General features: G+C 35.2%; 1 protein-coding gene across 3 annotated transcripts in view; it reads left to right on the top strand.

Annotated features, from left to right (window-relative positions):
* The window catches only part of UNC13C (unc-13 homolog C), a 505,001-nt gene that overhangs the window by 278,218 nt on the left and 208,319 nt on the right, over positions 1-18,464 (top strand). For all 3 annotated transcript variants that reach the window (XM_074327724.2, XM_074327725.2, XM_074327726.2), the window contains exons 14-16: positions 5,144-5,212; positions 7,520-7,609; positions 13,036-13,164. In XM_074327724.2, coding sequence (XP_074183825.2) covers positions 5,144-5,212; positions 7,520-7,609; positions 13,036-13,164 — 288 coding nt within the window. The remainder of the gene's footprint in view (positions 1-5,143; positions 5,213-7,519; positions 7,610-13,035; positions 13,165-18,464) is intronic.

An 18,464-nucleotide genomic window follows, 5' to 3' on the forward strand; every position in this document is an offset into this window, starting at 1 on the left:
AATAATTCCTAAAATATCACAATGAAACTTATTTGCAAGAGAAGCTCTGAGTTTCCTTACTGTCAGTATGGCGAAGAATCAGAAGGCTGCTTCTATTGCCAATGCAGCTGTCTTTTTCAAATAGCAAAGCTAGTGGCCAGAGACTGAGAAGCAAATGTCTCCAGGACTTTACTTAGCTGCAGAGCTAAACCAAGATGCAGGAAGTGGGCCTCCATCGCCTTCGCAACTGCTTTGCAAAAGTAGCAGTTGCGCATGCATCTAATAGGCACACACTAAGATAATTGCAGAAACCTATCTGCAGACGCATTTGAGAAATATGGCATTTAGTTTTCTAGTCCCAAAACTACAGGCAGCCACACTGAAGAAAGAAGGAATGAATAAACCAGTTCTTGCTATTGAAACAGAAGAACTAGGTAGAAATGCGAAGGCTATTGTGCTAGCCTTAGCAAGACAAAGTGATGCAGCATGTAGACAATGGTTTAGAGTAAATGAAGTGATGTGACAAAGGAGGGAATGAGTGTGGAAAACATTTTGGAAGAGATTGTTTCTTTATGACTTGACAAATGATTAGTTCTGGGCACAGGTGGATCTAGTTTTTGAGCTGCCTAAACCTTATGCAAAATGATGACACTTTCTTTGAAAAGAAGAATAGAAAATTGTCAATAGGAAATTTGATATAAAATTAGTATTCATTTCTAATAAAAATAAATCACAATGAATTATAATAAAACAGACTCCACAGACATTAAAAATGCCATCAAAATAACACAATATTTTCATTCATTAACTGCCTGACTCACCTCTAAGAGTGTTTTCTACATTTTTTGACTATGGATGCTGGATCGCTTTTTCATCTGACAAAAATTCTGAAATATAACTTTTATTTAAAAAGATAATACACTTTTATCTAGCAGAGTTGATCAAACATTAAAAACTGATGCTTTAGAAACGTTTCTTTTACTTTCATAATTCATCGATAATGCAACGTTTAATGACTTTCACTAAACTTGGGAAAGCTTTTTATTATGTTTTTTTCATGTGGGATGTCAAAGCAAAGATTGCACTCAACAAAAATCAAACAATCCAGGAAGACTTTATTTAAGGCTATTGCAATAAGAGAAAGAGGCCAGAGCTCAGACTCACCTCGTTTCCACTGAAACAAGAAATAGTTTTTAAGGGCTAGAATAAACTAGAGGAAAAGTACCTGTTGATTTCAGGGGGAATGTTGATAAATGGAAAGTGTCAAGCATATTGAATTGAGTTTGCCAATGTCTTTTTCTGTGCTAAGACCATCTGTGTTTGCTAATTGGCACCCATAGGAGTCAGTCTTCTCCACTCCCACAGAGCCTGGGAGATAGGGTTGCTATATCTTAGGTGATTACATTTTAAAGGAGTGGGTCCCAGGTACTTGAGGAAGACATTTCTCAGTTGTAAAACTGGCATGAGACTTTTAAAAAGGTTTACATTTTAAAGAGGCAGAGAAAGAATTTATAATAATCTTTCTAAAGAAAGTGCTCTAAATATAGAAAAGGGTGGTCAGGACCTACAGTCATAAAGAAGCCTGTCTAAAGTTTAGCCAAACTGAGGGGAAGCGCTAAGCCATCTTGGTCAGTGAATGATAACACCTCAAGTGTTTTTTAAGTTTGCCTATGAAGTGACTCCTTAAATACTCTTTGAATTAATGACATTTATTAGTTTGTGATTGGCAACATTTTTGTATAGCATTTTATAATTTTATGGTATCTCTGTTGGTATCCGTATTAATCTCAAATCAGCAAGAAATATAAATATATGTCCAGTATGTTCATATATTTAACATGAATTAAATTATCAAAATAGCCCATGTATTACTTCTATTTGAAATGTTTCTGTTCTTCTTTAATGACTGCTTTTGGTATGATCTGGAAAAGGATTTTACAACTTGCTAGTCCAGGTCAGAATAATTTTTATCTTATTCTTGCGAATGTTACGAAAACCTAAGAAGGCTCCCAAGAAAGCTGAAACGAGTGAGGGTCCCCAAAGCTTACACATCATTAGCTTCCGGTTATATCTACCCCCCACTATTGGAGTGAGATACTGAGAAAGAAAGGAATGGAAGAGAGAAGCTGAGGATGGTACAGGGGTTTTTACACCCCTTCCTTATCAGAGCTTTTCCTTCCAGTTTCCAGGATCCTAGGGAGACTACTAAGAGTGCGCTTGGGCATAGCAACTGCCTCCCCCTACTCACAACCCTCCCCTCTGTCCATGGGCCCAAACTGCCCACCATCTGGTTTTGTATGGCCCATGAGCTAAGAATGAGTTTTACATTTTGAATGGTTAAAGAACAATCAAGAGAAGACTTATTTTGTGGCACATGAAAATTATATGAAATTCCTCTTTCCATGTCCATAAACAAAATCTTACTGGAAAACAACCAGGCCCATTTGTATATGTATTCTCTACAGGAGGTATTGTGCTACAATGCAATAGAGTTAATAGTTGTGACAAAGATGATAGAGCTGAAAATATTTACTGTTTGGCTCTTTACAGTTTGCTGACACCTGTTCTAGAATCATTCTTACCAACTAAACCTAAATTTTTGATAACTGATAATACTTGGTATTATTGTTGTTGATTTGACCCCTACCAAATACCATGCAGATGTAGTCCACCCAAGGCAAAGAACCGAATAACGTGGCAGTTTCTGATATTGGAGCGTGGCCCTCAGGGGAAACATTCTTTAATCACCCATTCTTTTGTTCCTCAAATCATAATATGCAGGTAGTAAGTAGGCTTTCTCTGCTCTTGCAAGGGCAGTCTCACTCTCGTTAAATAGAAATATGGAAGATAAAATTAAATTCCAAGCTGTCCTGCTGTTTCAATGCTCTCTATGAAGATTCAATCAGCAGCACACTTTTTAATTTCACATCAGCCGATATTGTTTGAGATTGTGTGACAACAAGCCTGGCAGTTTTCTCCACAGTTTCCTATTTTCCTTGAATGTAAATTTTCCAGCTGGTTACTGACGACCTAGGTAGCAAGACCAAATGTGTGATTTGTATCAGTCAGAATTCTGTTCAGCTGCATGAAGCAGAAACTCAATTAAACAAGCTTAACTAAGTAAGATTTTTTTTCCATGTAACCTAAGTCCAGATGTACCTGAGCAGTGTAGCTGCTCAGGATTATAACTTTTTGAAAAGGTGGGCAAACATCTCTAGGGTGAAGTGTGGAAACCCCTTCTAGCTTCTTGCTCCAACATCCTTACCAGTGTTTAGCTTTTCATCTTATAGCCACAGGATGGCTGTTTTACCTTCTAGTTTCTAGCCTGTGTTTAAGGTAGGAAAGGAGAGAAACACAGAGGGCAAATGGAAAAAGCCTGACAAAAGAATTATGTAGCAAACACTAACACAGCAAATACTGTCTGCCAAGCGCACTCTTGTAATCTTTCCAAATAGTAATTCATTGATAATATGCTAGCTGAGTCCATCCCCTTCAATAAGTTGTATACATCTCGTTGGCCTATATCATACTACATGGCCATTCCTAGAGGAAAATAGGTCTGGGGAGTTGGGCATTTCAAAGTGGACACATTTGACCCATGAGGATCTATTAGTAATGAAGACTGGATGAATGGATATTGGGCAACCAGAACAGTGGGACCCAGCGTATTGTAAGGGGGCCATTGATTTGGGGCATGACTAGGGTCATGAGAGCTTTCTTGATGATTAGTACCAATCACAGAGGTCAGATAAAGAAGTCAGAGATAGGACATGAACACATTGACTTTTCCAATCATTGAATGATTAACTTTACTGTGGCATAAACTAAGGATTATAGTTGTTCTTTTCTATTTTGATTGCGAGCCACTGACCCACATGGATGAGGGACACAAGGTGAATAAAGGACAGTATAGGTCACCTGCTCCCCTGGTAAGGTATGATGGATAATGGGAAAGCAAAATCTAAGGAATTCAACTCATCTGTATTTTCCAGTAGCTTTACTGGAGAGTCTTACCTGCCTAACAAGTGGCAAGCTTTTGGAAGGGAAGGTTCATTTCTTAGGCTCCTTCCTTATTGCTTCCATAAGGGCTAACCCAGAGGCAATACTCAAACTTTATTCACTGATGTGTAAACCTGATGAGGGCAGTATATTCAGCAAATTGAAATTTCAATTGAGGAACAATTTATCAACTCCTGTTAATATTCAGCTCACTTTCAAGATAAGTGTCTTTGAGGGATAAGCGTTGTATACCCCATAAATCCACCTTGCATGTGAAACTAGGGAAAATTTCCACTTTCGCCTTTATCTTCCAAAGTGCAAGCTAGTGTTTACAGAATATTAATGTAGGCAGAGATCTTTACTGTCATTTACTCCTACCCCCTATTTTATTTTATCATTTTTGATTAGAAATCTGAGACTCAGAATGGTGAAATGGTCTACCTATGAAATTTGTACATGTAACTTTGATGTTTTTACCTTACCTACTTTGTTTAATCCATACAACTCCATCCTTATGTTTATTAACAAAGCTTCTTATTTTTATCATCCTCAAATCCTTCTATGAAGAGGTCATTCCAACACTGAGACAGCATCAGAAGGAAGCATCAGTATTTTTGGCCTCATATTTTATACTTTTCTAAGCACAAAATCATAAACATAATTTAAAGGCAGTTGGTCCGTTCAGATTATGAAGTCTGCACTTTTTACCAAAAGGAAAATGCTTTTTGAAATAGTTTTTGAAAAAACAATAGTTGTTCTCACTTCCATAGGTGGGAGAAGTATGAAAAACTATAATTAATTTCTGGGGAGGTGGGGTGGTGTGTGGGGGTAGAAAGAGGTGGGTTATATTTTCTCTTCCTGACTATGAATTAGTACAGTGACAATTCAGTTGTCTAGACTCTTGCTACAGAACATAATTCTCTAGATACTTTCTCATTCACCACCGAGAACCAGTGTGACTTATTGGAAAGAGTATGAATTTGGTGTCAGAGACCTGAGTCTGAATCTATGTCACATACCAGCTCTGTGATCTTGGACAAGTCATTGATATATTTCAACCTTCCTTTCTATAAAATGGGAACAATAACTCGTAGAATTATTGTAAGGACTACATTTAGAATGACCATTTATTTCCATTCTCCCATTTTGTGTTTTCTTTGTACAGAGGGAAAAATTCATAAAACTGCTGGACCAGTTGCATAACTCTTTAAGGATTGACCTGTCAAAGTATAGGGTATGTACAAAATTATTTGCCTAAAGATTAAATGTTGTATGTGACTCAGATGATTTCTTGTCATATTGTAAAAAATTATTTGCTATGTAATGGAAAAGTAAAGATCCTGATTATGGGATCTCGGGTCCTGTCCCACTGGAAGGTTCCCCTAAGTAAGCAAGCAGGTGTCCCCTCTTAAGGTACCTTTCCACACTTAAACTTGCAACAATACTGTGTGTGTATAGCTTATTTTTATAATTCTTTTAATAACCATCTGATTGAGTTACCCTCCTCTAACTTACTCCTATGAAATAGACATGTGGCCCAGTCTTCATCTTGAAAGTTCATCCTTGTTTCTAAGATATCCTGCTGATATTGCCCCAGCTTTTGAGATTTCCATGGGGACACATTGCTTAATGCTACATCAGTACAATATGCTTTTCTGAAGCTGTCCAGAGTTTATCGTGAACAATTCTATACTTTTCCTCCAGGTGAAACATACAAAAACATGTGCACGCATGCACACACAGACACACACACACACACACACACACACACACACAAAATATGCACTGATATGTGGTATATAAAACTGAAAACAACAAAAGAACAAGACAAACAAATGAAGAAACAAAAACTCATAGACATAGACAATAGTTTAGTGGTTACCAGAGGGTAAAGGGGGAGGGGGGTGGTAGATGAGGGTAAAGGGGATCAAATATATGGTGATGGAAGGAGAACTGACTCTGGATGGTGAACACACAATGTGATATATAGATGATGTATTACAGAATTGTACACCTGAAATCTATGTAACTTTACTAACAGTTGTCACCCCAATAAACTTTAATTAAAAAAATGTGCATATATATATATATATATATATATATATATATATATATACATATATATACGTGCATGTATATATGTAAATACACACATAATTTTAGTTATTAAAATCTGTTACCAGATATATTAGTTACAAATTTTATTTCCAAAAAAAATCTACAGTAGTAACTATTGCATTCCTTATTTAACAGTTTATCCTAAACATCTTTTCATATCTGCATATATGTATTTCTTCTGCATTCACTTTTTAGTCTCTTCATTGCATATTTTTGGAAATAGTAATGCCAAATTTGTCAAACTCACCTTTCATGTTGGAGCTGTGGCCTACTTACGCAATAAGAACTGCTATGCAAGGAAATGAGAAACATATTTTGCGGCAAGAGGGACCTGAATCCACCTCATTCACTGTCATTTAGATACCCCAACCCTACTCATGTTAATGAATATCTAAAAGTTAGCTGTGATTTTCCTGGTAGCCCTTTGAAAAACTAACCTGAAATCATGTTAATATGAGAAATGTATCAATGTTAAAATTGTTTCTTAAATCAAATATTTTCATAAGTATATCTTTCCTTTCCTTCAAAAGTCTAAAGATCTGCATTTTTATGTGATATTTCTCACCAGATCTCACTAACAGAAACTTTTTGCTGAAATCCATAGTAGTTCACAGACAGAATATGTAATGCAGGCTTATTTTTTTAACTTTAAAAAGTTTCTTTGCGGGGCCAGCCTGGTGGCTGAGGAGGTTAGAGCTCCATGCTCCTAACTCTGAAGGCTGCCAGTTCGATTCCCACATGGGCCAGTGGGCTCTCAACCACAAGGTTGCCAATTCAGTTCCTTGAGTCCTGCAAGGGATGGTGGGCTGCACCCCCTGCAACTAGCAATGGCAACTGGACCTGGAGCTGAGCTGCACCCTCCGAGACAACTAAGATTGAAAGGACAACAACTTGACTTGGAAAAAAGTCCTGGAAGTACACACTGTTCCCCAATAAAGTCCTGGTCCCCTTCCTCAATGAAATTTTTTTTTTTTTTTTAAAGTTTCTTTGTGATTAAAAGTAAATGTAGCACATGTAAAATTTCCCAGAGTATTTCTGGGAAAAATTATCCATCTTGAGAAAATTATAAAAAAAATTTTTCAAATATATGCCATCTTCCTCTCTTTTAGTAGCAAAATTATTTTATGAACAAGAATGAATAACCTAATAATATTGCATTGATAACATTGTTTGTATATTTTTATTTCATTATGGGAATAAATGCAAGGGTATAGCTTTCAAATACTAACAAGAGAATATTTCCAAATTGTTTACTTTCTGTAATGTTATATAATAAAACTATTGTAAGAATACTATAAGGATATTTTAAAATTTTTACACAGTTCACATTCATTTACTTTCACAGAAAGCTAGTTTTAGTTTATTTTTCCACCAGAGGCTTAATGCTGATAATTTACCCATTTTTTCTTTCCTAATTAACCAGGAAAACTTTCCTGCCAGCAACGCTGAAAGACTGCAAGACCTGAAGTCAACTGTTGACTTGCTAACAAGTATCACATTTTTTAGGATGAAGGTAACTTATTTTATTTCTGTCACTGTCTTGGTGTGACATCACACATGTATTTTCTAGTAAAGTCTGGTTTTACGTTTCTTTCTTTTGTATTGATGTATAATTGACTTACAATATTACATTAGTTTCAGGTGTACAACATAATGATTCAATACTATGTACATTAAAAAGTGATCACCATGATAAATCTAGTTTTTTCTGTCACCATACGCTTATCACAGTATTATTAATTATATTTTCTATATTGTCCATTACTTTGCCATGGCTTATTTATTTTATAATTGGAAGTGTTTACTCCTTAATCCCCTTTACTCATTTCACCCATTCTCCACTCCTGTTCCTCTGGCTACCACCAGTTCTCTGTATCTGAGTCTGTTTCATTTTGTTTGGTTGTTTGTTTTTTAGATTTCACACATAAGGGAAATCATATGGTATTTGTCTTTCTCTGTCTGACTTAGTTCGGTTAGAATAGTACCCTCTAGTTCTATCCATGTTTTTTTCAAATGGCAAGATTTCATTCTTTTTTATGATTGAATAATAGTCCATTATGTGTGAGCCTCACATTTTCTTTATTCATCTATCAGCAGATGCCTAGATTGCTTTCATATCTTGGCTATTGTAAACAATGATGCAATGGATATTCGGGTGCATATATCTTTTCAAATTGGTGTTTTTATTTTCTTCATATAAATATCCAGAAGTGGGATTGCTGGGTCATATGATAGTTCTATTTTTAATTTGTTGCAAAACCACACTGTTTTTATAGTGGCTGTACCAATTTACATTCCCACCAACAATGTACAAGGGTACAAGGGTTCCTTTTTCTTCACATCCTCACCAACACTTGTTTCTTTTTTTTTTTTTTTTTTTGGTCTTTTTAACAATAGCCATTATGACTGCTGTGAGGTGATATCTCATTGGGGTTTTGATTTGCATTTCCCTGATGATTAGTGATGTTGAGCATCTTTTCATGTACCTGTTGGCCATCAGTATGTCTTCCTTAAGAAAATGTCTATTCAGGTCCCCTGCCCATTTTTTAATTGGATTGTTTATTTTTTGGTATTTACTTATGAGTTTTTATATATTTTGGAATTGAACCCCTTATCAGATAAATCCATTTGCAAATATCTTCTCTGGTTCAGCAGGTTTCCTTTTGATTTTGTTGATGGTTTCTTTTGTCATACAAAAGCTTTTTAGGCTTTACCCTTCTCTTAGTCAGTACTGTTCAGTCTCAGCAATTAAGCTATGTTGCCTTTGTCTGAATTAAATGAATCTACCAATGTAAGGTTGTTGAAAAAGAATTATCCTAGACACAAGATATTCTGATACATTTGGCTCAAATTTAGCTTTAAATTAAAACCATCTTAAACAAATCTCTCTAGTAAATGGACATGGCACTTACAAAAAAAATCTCTAAGACCGTTAAATGGAAATGGAGTTTATTTCTTATTTCAGTTTTCACTTAGATGTCTTGCTGGCTTCTTTATTGCAAGAAAGTAGCTGACACGTTTAAATTTACCCCAAATGTAGCCACTTCCATTTTCATCTCTAGCAATGACTACATAAGAGTATAGCTTAATCCATTAATATATTTAACTATTAGCTACCAAAATATGCAGGCAGTTCTTTTTAGATATATCTCCTCTGCTTTAATAGCAAGTCCTGTGAACTCATAATTTGGGTAGCAAGCAATTCATGTAAAGCTTGCCTAAAACTACTTTGTCAGATAATGGACTGAAAATGTTTGATATTGGATAGAATTTTATAATGTTTATTCAGAAAATTCCTGTACAGAAAACAAAAAGGAAATAAATTTTTTTCAGTTTTTTCCATGATTATTTTCACTAAAAGCACTGAAAAATGGTATTTTATAATATGAGAGGCAGGAAACAAAGCCATACTATATCAACAACCATTCAGATTCATTAAAGTTCATTTGGTTTAAAATCATGGTTAAAATGGGTGAATGAGATAAACAGAACTTTTGTCAATTCTGATCAACTGGCAGCAGCCACTGGAAGTGTGTCAAAAATGACAGTGAGATCCAGACTCAGTGGGAAAGTTTACAAGTTGACAAATGATGCCTGCCATTGTCACTGAGTAGGTGGGGGAATGGGAGTGAGGTGAGGAAGCCTCAGCCCATGTGCCGCCTATCGGCCATTCCTCAGTCACCAGCCTTGCAGTGTTCAGAAAACAAAATCGCCTCAAGGTTGCAACTCCTCCTCCACCCTCAGTGCTAGCTGATGGCCTTGCTTCCCATTTCACTGAGAAAACAGAATCAAAGATTGGAGCGCTTCCTCAAGCTCTGACCCATGGTCCTGCCACCCACCCATCTGCCTACTTACCTGCATCTGTGTCCATATACTCTTCCTTCTTTTTCATTACTACTATTGATTAGCTGTCCGTTCTAGAAAAGGCCATCTTTTCCACTTGTGCAACTGATTTTATCCTCTCTTCAGTACTAAAGCATTGCTTCAGCAATCCTCTTCACTCCCCCGAGTTATCAAATTTCCCCTCTCTACTGGATGGATATTCTCCATCACCAAACAAGCTATTACTTTTCCAACCTTAAAAATGTTGCTTGACTCCACTTTCTTTTGCAGCTAATACCCTAATTCATCTTTACCTTTAACCATAAAAACTGCTCAAAATAGCCGTCTTTACATTTTCTTTCCAATTTCTTTTCTCCCATTATGTTTTGAACAAATTTCCTCCTTCCATTATCGTTTTCACCTCATTACAGAGAGTCATATACACTTTTATTGTTGTACAGATCTCTTGCTTTTGACAAACGTGTAACTGTATAACCATTACTACAATCCACGTATAGCACAGTTCTGTACACATCCAGAATTCCCTTCTGCTGCTCATTTATTGCAGTCAAACCCTCTCCCATTCCCTGGCAGACACTGATCTGTTGTTGTCCCCTATGGTTTTACTTTTTCCAGAAGGTATTCCATGTAAATGAAATAATATACTATGTAGTATAACACTTCAGCTATTCATTCATCTTGTTCAGTGTATCAACAATTATTTTTTATTGCTGAGTAGTATTCTTTGTTTATATATATATATATATATATATATATACACACATGTACAGCCATTTGGGTTGTTTCCAGTTTGCAGTTATAATAAATAAAATTGTTAAAAATATTCATGTATGTACTTTTAGTACTTTTAGTTAACATAAGTTTTCACTTTTCTTGGGTAAACACCTAAGAGTGAGGTTCCTCGATCATTTGGTAAATGTATGCTTAACTTTACAAGAAATGCCAAATTGTTTTTCAAAGCAGTTGTATAATTTTGCATTCCCAGCAGCGGTGCATGAGAATTCCAGTTCCAGTTGTTCTACATCTTTTGGTGAAGCTCTTGGCATTTTCCATGGTTTTAACTATTTTTAGCCATTCTAGTAGAAGTGAAGTATTTTATGGTGGTCTTAATTTTCTCTGTTAATAAATATTGTTGATTATCCTTTTTTGGTCTGATTAGCCATCTGAGTTTCTTTAATGAACAATCTGTTGAAATATTTTGCCCAGTTTTCATTAGGTTGCTTTCTTATTGTTGAGTATTAAGAATTCTTCATATACCCTGGGTGTAAGTCTTTCGTCAGATACTTTATTTGCTAATATTTTCTCCCTGTCTGTTCTTTGCCTTTCATTCTCTAACAGTATCTTTTGAACAACAAATATTTTTATTTTTGATGAAGTCTACTTTATCAATTTTTCTAACTATGGATTGTGCTCCTGGCTAAAGGAAGGTCACAAAAAGAATTTCCTATGTTTCTCCTATTAGTTTTATTTGACCTTTTATATTTAGTCCAGTGTTCCATTTTGAGAGTTTTTTTTAATAAGCTGTGAGGACTGAGTCAAGGATTTTTTTTTTTTCTTTTTCTTTCTTTCTTTTTTTTTTTTTTTTCACATATGCGTGTTCCAACACCATTTATTGAAACAATGATCTTTTATCCATTGGATGGCATTTGCATCATTTTAAAATAATCAATTAGTCATGTTTGTTTGGGTCTGTTTCTGGATTCTCCATACTGTTCAATTGTCTATACGTTCACCATTACCTTGATTATTGTAATCTTATAGTAAATCTTCAAATCAAATAATGTGAGTCCTCCACCTTTTTCAGAATTGTTTAGATGATGTTAGTTCTTGTTGGAATTTTGAGTGTGATTGCAGTTAATCTACAGTTCAGACTGGAGAGTTTTCCTCCTCTCTCATTGGCTGATTTTTTTCTGGTCTTCACTACTTTGTTTTTTTCTCATTTACCTGATGTCATAGGGCTAGACTAACCCAGGGTTTATTTCTTGGGCCTATTCTCTAACCATGCTCACCTAGTCTCATTTCTTTAAATTCTTCTCTAAATTAACAATTTCCAAATTTGTATCTCTAGCCCAGGTTTCTCCATTACCCCAGACTCACTTGCTGAAATGTCTATTTGAAATCCAGTTGTATGCATAATAGTCCTCTCAGTCTTAACCCGTCCAAAACTGAACTTCTGATCCCCCAAGCACAGCCTACCCATTTAAATTGAGGCCACCAGCATTATACCAGTTAATCCGGCCAAAACCTTCAGGACCTGACTCTTCTCTCATACCAATCATACAATCTGTCGGCAAATCTTGTTAGTTCTTTCTTCCAAAATTAACTAGAACATAATTTCTTATAACAACTCTTAGCTTACCACTAAGGTCCAACCACTGTATTCTCTTGACTGGTTTATGGCTCTATTCTTATCACTGGTCTTTTTACTTTTTCCATAACCCACCTTAAGGGAGCATAAGGGAGGCTTTTTAAAAAGATAGTGTCACTTTGCTCTTCTGCTCAAACAGTCCAATTTCTCCCACCAGCTCAAACCTAAGGTTCTTACAGTGTATATATATATATATGATCTTCCCCTTGCTCCCATCCTCTTCTCTGAGTTCGCCCCCTATTGCTATCCTGTGTGTTAATTCTAGTCCAGTGAAATCCCTCCTGTCCCCACTTCTCTGTTTTATTTTTCTTTTCAACATGCATCATCATGTTATATGTGTTACTGATTTATTTTGTTTGTTATCTATTAGAATTAGTTCTACAAGGAAAGAGACTTTTGTTTCTGTTATTCATTGCAGTATCACATTGTCTGGTATATAATAGGTGATAAATATTTGTTGAATGATTGAATGGAATGAATGAATGAATGATATTGTGACTGGTTACTTTAAGTGTTTCTATTTGAATATTTACAACTATGACCATTTTCACTGATTTGTCATATCAGAAACTTAAAGTGGATATTTATACATTTAAAACATTTCTAAGATCACATTTTTTCCAAACATAGAAAAATCAACTAAAAGCATTTATTGAATATTGTTTGATTTGCTTATACTGCATTACAGTGTTCCACTTTTTATTTTAAGAAAATAATTTGTCTGTCAGGTTCTAGAGCTGCAAAACCCACCAAAGGCCAGCATGGTGGTGAAAGATTGTGTCAGAGCTTGCCTGGATTCTACGTACAAGTATATTTTTGACAATTGCCATGAACTGTATTCCCAGCTAATAGATCCGGTAAGGAGAGATGTGTGTCTATTTTCTGTTTCTAATGTCTGTTTCTATAAGTTCAGAATGACAGTGAATGGGAAAGTATGTTTATTTAATTTCATGTTAACTTTAGGCTTTGAGAATGTTCATGTTTTCTTTACATTTGAGCACCACTTTTTATATACATGAAATAAGGAACTCCTTAAGTAACTTTTATATATATGAAATAATTCACTTCATACAATAACTTTTATGTACATGAATTAAGTCACTCCTTAAGTAACTTTTATATACATGAAATAATTCACTCTTTAAGTAATGTTTATGTACATGAAATAATTCACTCCTTACAGTAACTTTAGTAATGATGGATATTATTGTTCAAGTTTTTCAGGTGAGGATTCAGTTTTAGAATTGAGTGATTTACTCAAGGTCACACAGTGGTCAACTGGCAGATTTGGCACTAGATTTAGGATTCTAACTCCTGCTCCTATGTTCTCCCCCTAATTCATACTGCCTCCCTTACCATTTTACCTCATCAAAGTGACAGATGGAAAAATGTTTATAGAACAGGATCATAAAATTGTCATATACAGTATATAAATTTATTATTAAGATATATTTCAAAATTCAAAAGGAAATCAAGCAAGCATGTGTTTACCATCTAGATGACCAATGTTAACATTTAACAATATTTGCTCTGCTTTTTATTGTTTACAGGCATTAAATGTTATACATGAAATGGCATCACACTTTGCATTTTCAAATTCCAATCCCCTCCCTTCCTCCTCCTTTAGAGGTGGACACGATTTTAATACTAGTATGTTTGAACATCTTTTCACATGTACTCAATGAACACTGCAGTTTTATCTTCTGTGAACTGCCTATTAATCTTTTGCTGATTTTTCTCTTGGCCTGCTTATATTTTATATATTAATTTGTAGAAATTCTAAAATATATTCTGGATACAAATCCTTTGATGGTTACGTGATTTCACTTATTACTTCCTTTTCTATGTGTGATATGTCTTTCTGTGTTGCGTTGGAGTTTTCTAATGCATGCTATGATTTATATATTATGTTAGAATTTGCTACTACTTCTATAAAACTGGGGTTTGGAGATAGCTTTTTAACAAGTATCTATTGCCTGTCTCCTTCCTTGAAGAATGCACTTGCTCCAAAGATTTGAAAACTGTGCAATGACCTATGGAACTTCCTAGTTACTTGAGTGGAGGCAGATTCTAGAAAGTATACGTCAGGTGAAGACAAGTGAGACTCTTTCAAGTTAGGTTTCAAGCTAGGTTTCTATGGTATTAAATCTTTCTGGAGTCATTGATTCCATAGCCAAATAGGAGGGAAAAAAAGTAAAGCTATGTTTGTGATTATATAAGCAAAACAATATATAACCACATAATTATTCATACCTTTGGCTTATCATCCATGCTAGATGTGCTCTAGTTTAGAAACTTGGGTCGCTGAGATTTCTAGTGATTAAATTGGCTCTCACTTATACTGTGCCATTGGGTGCCTTTCTAACAGCTTCCCTTTGTCTATTCTCTACTCTCTATCTTCCTCCCACAAAGCGTTTTCAATTCTTCTTCTACATTTTCAACATCATTTACTTTATTTTACTTAAAAGATAAAATTAAAGCTTTTATTATACATATAAGTATATGTAGAAGTTACCCATACATAATTTCATAATAAATCTTACCAGACATTACCAGCCTCAATTTCCTACCCCTTGTAACTCCAAACCCAAACTGGTCCCCTCTCATGGGCCCTAAAGTGTATTATCACCATGAATTGACCACCATCTTTTACATCCATGCATATGAGCGCCTGGTCTGCTAACTCCTACTCAGTGGTTGAACCAAATCACCAAGGTAAAGTGGCAAACATTATTTAATATATTCCTAATATATCATTAATAGTAATAACAACCATTTTTATTTACATAAGAGATTTAGAAATATGGGCAGTTCCCATAAAGCAAACATGCCTCTGACAAGAAGTAAATAGTTACATAAAAATGAATGTAATAAGGCTTAATGTTTGCTGACTTAGCTTTCAAAAAAAGATAGTTACATAATTTACTATCCAACTAGTTTTCTTTATAGGTAGATAGAGCTATAGATTTTATATGAAATCTTGTCATTGTGGGAATGTTTAGAGCTAAGCTTTAAATCTAAGAAAAAAACTTTTCCGTAAGCATTGTTATTACTTGAAATTGTAAAGGAAGCACCCAAAGGATTTTAATAATTTAGAAAATGCTCCCTAGAGCCCTTCTGAAATCATTTCAGAACAATTTTAATGATTAAGGCTCATCTCCCATCAGTTGACTGAAACCCCATTTTCCAGAAGCTCAAGTGAAGACCTTTTATTCCTCACACCAGACATCTGAATCACCCTCAAATTCTGATGATTGTATCTTCAAAGTTAAATAATTTATCTTCAAATACATATCCAAAATCTGAGCACTTTTCACCAGCTCTATGCTTCTGTCCTGATCTGAACCACAATCATCGCTCGCTTGGATTACTACATAACTTCCTAAGAGAGGTCAATGCGTCCACCCTACCACCTTATGTCTGTTCTCAACAGAGAAGCAAGAATGATCCTTTTAAAAATAAGTCAGATCATGTCACTCTTTTGCACAGAATGTTCTAATGTCCCTTTATTTCAATCAAATTTGAAGTCCTTACAATGGCCAGTAAGACACAGGATCTGGCCTATATTTCACCTTCCACCTCACTTACTATTACTCTTTCCTTTGCACATCTCATCAAGGGAGTGGAGAGCCAAATAAGAGTTTGACCGCAGGAAAGTAACATGAATAACACTGTACCCCTGGTACTTATAACAGTGTCTGGATCATAGTAGGTGCTCAAAACATTTGTTGAGTTAATTGAATAAATGAATAAACAATAATTTTTTTTCCTCAAACAATACAATAAGAATATTTGTGTATATTTGGCCTGATATAAACAAGACTGAAAGAAGTGCTCTATTTCATGATAGATCCTCAGTGCTTACCTAAAGCCTTTTGCAGTTTGTACTAGGTCAACTCACAGTGTCCTGGATGATGAGATATGGGATGATTTGATGAAAGTCACATCTAGTCCCAACCCTTAAAAACATCCTGCAGTATTCCCCAGCTCTCTCTCCTGCTTCAGCAGTAACCTGGAAGGATACATTCTAGATGGCACAGCTGCCATATGAAGGAGAGCTATCCGGCCATTTCCAGACATTTAAGAAACAATCTGTTATTGCATTAACTCACTGAGATTTGGAGATTTATTTGTTACCACAGCACAACTTGGCTTATTTTGACTAATAGCTTTTTAAATTCATTTCCAGCCTGCCACTCTGACTATTTAAAATACACCCTTATTTATATGACTGTCCTATCACACTATCATTTCCATTCATTCATGGGATTAAGTCGAAACTCTTTGCCATTATCCAAAAGCCCTCCAAGATCTGAGCTCTGACTGTCTTTTCTTATTTCAGCCTCATTTCTACCTTATGTTCTCTGAGTCAGCACGCTGCCCTCATGATGCCTTTGTCGGCACTGTCTTTAGCTGCTGAAAGTCGCTTCATCTTCCCAACCCCTCATGGCTAACCCTAGTCCATCTGACCTTTTCTTCAGAAAGCCTTTGGGACCTCTCCAAGCTGAATTAGGTCTTCCTGCTCTCAGTGCTCATAAGACCCTATATGTCACCATCAGTGCATTTATCATGCTGAATTCATTAGGCACATAATGTAATGTCAGTTTCGTCCATCTCGCCCCAGGGGAAGTGAGTATCATCTTTGTGGCCCCAGTGTTCAACATTTCCTGCCACAGAGTAAGGTTTATAAAGTAATTAATGAAAAACAAGTGTTATAAAAGCAGCATTATGTTACTTAGTCTCCTTCAACAATTCCACTTCCAAGCCTGTGGTCAAGAACGTGATCTCTGATCACAACCCTTGAGTTCAAATTCCAGCTCTACTGCTGATTAGTTTTGTGGCCTTGGATGAGCTACTTAGCCTCTTCATGTCTCATTTTCTTCATCAGGACATATTTTTTTTTTAATATTTATGCTACATCTGCTTTGTCTGAGTTTTCTCTAGATGATCTCATGCCTCAAACCAAAAATAAGAATTTCATGGTTGCTAGACACATTATAATTCTGATTATTTAAATGTGGAGGCATACTTTCTCACTCCAAAGGGGTTTTGAAGAGCCATATAAAAATAGTGCTAGGAATAAAAATGGAAAATAGATTTGACAGAAAAGTCAGAGTTAGAAGAACAAGATAGAAATGTGGTCTCTATAGGCTGGTTACAGACTCATGGTGCAGCATTTACTTTGCTTGAATCACCAAGCTTCATGTTTGTCCTTCATTTTAGCAAAACTAAGAATTAAAATGTGGCAAGCTGGACATGTGTGATTGATCTCTTGCATAAAGACACCTGAGAGATTAAATGATGAACTAGCCCAATGTTGTAATTATATTTCTTTAAGTAATAATGAGTTTAAGAATCTTCTCATAAACATATTAGCTTTTTGAATAACTGCTTTTATAAATTGCCTGTTATTACCTTGTGCCTATTTTTAAAAAAATGGAATTTCTGTCTTTTTCTGATTAATATTCTGGTGTTTCTTAGTCCTTTGTTAGCTTACATGACAAAGATTTTTCACAATCCATCATCTTTCTTTATGTTTGCCACAGTGAACATTTATAAGAAATTCTCAATTTTAATGTAATTAAATTATTCAATTTTTGTATTTAAAATTGAAGTTTTAAAAAGTCTTTATTGCTCATCTCACAAATAGAGGGTCTCTTTTTGTATAATAAAATAGGTGTGTTCTAGCTTGGTAATAATCACTGTTAAGAACAACCAATTTATCTTAAGGTTGTTTCCATGTTCCTTCAGCAACCTTTAGATTTTCAAGATTACAGATTTTCTTTTCATATAGATGTTCTTCCAGGAGAGAATAAGCCAAAACATTTTCAAGTCTAAATGTTTGTTTTTTATTTTAAAGAAACTATCATTTGCTCCCTGAGGTGTCCTCGGAAGCTACATTAGTTCCTGTCATATATTAGTGTTGAGTATCTGTCTGTCCATCCATCCATCCATCCATCCATTCATCCATCCATCCATCTATGGAAAATCACATATATAGTCTTAGATTCTTTTTGTTTCCCTCCCAAATCAAATTCACCTGCCTCTTACGTCTGAGGCAATCTCTATTATGAATTTGATATTAGCTTTCTGGTTCATCTTTGTATACATTTATTATACGTGTCTATTATCCATTTGTGGTATTTTCTGTACCTCC

Source organism: Rhinolophus sinicus, chromosome 3 (genome assembly GCF_057876585.1).
Source record: "Rhinolophus sinicus isolate RSI-liver-muscle chromosome 3, RSI-T2T, whole genome shotgun sequence".
NCBI lineage: Eukaryota > Metazoa > Chordata > Mammalia > Chiroptera > Rhinolophidae > Rhinolophus > Rhinolophus sinicus.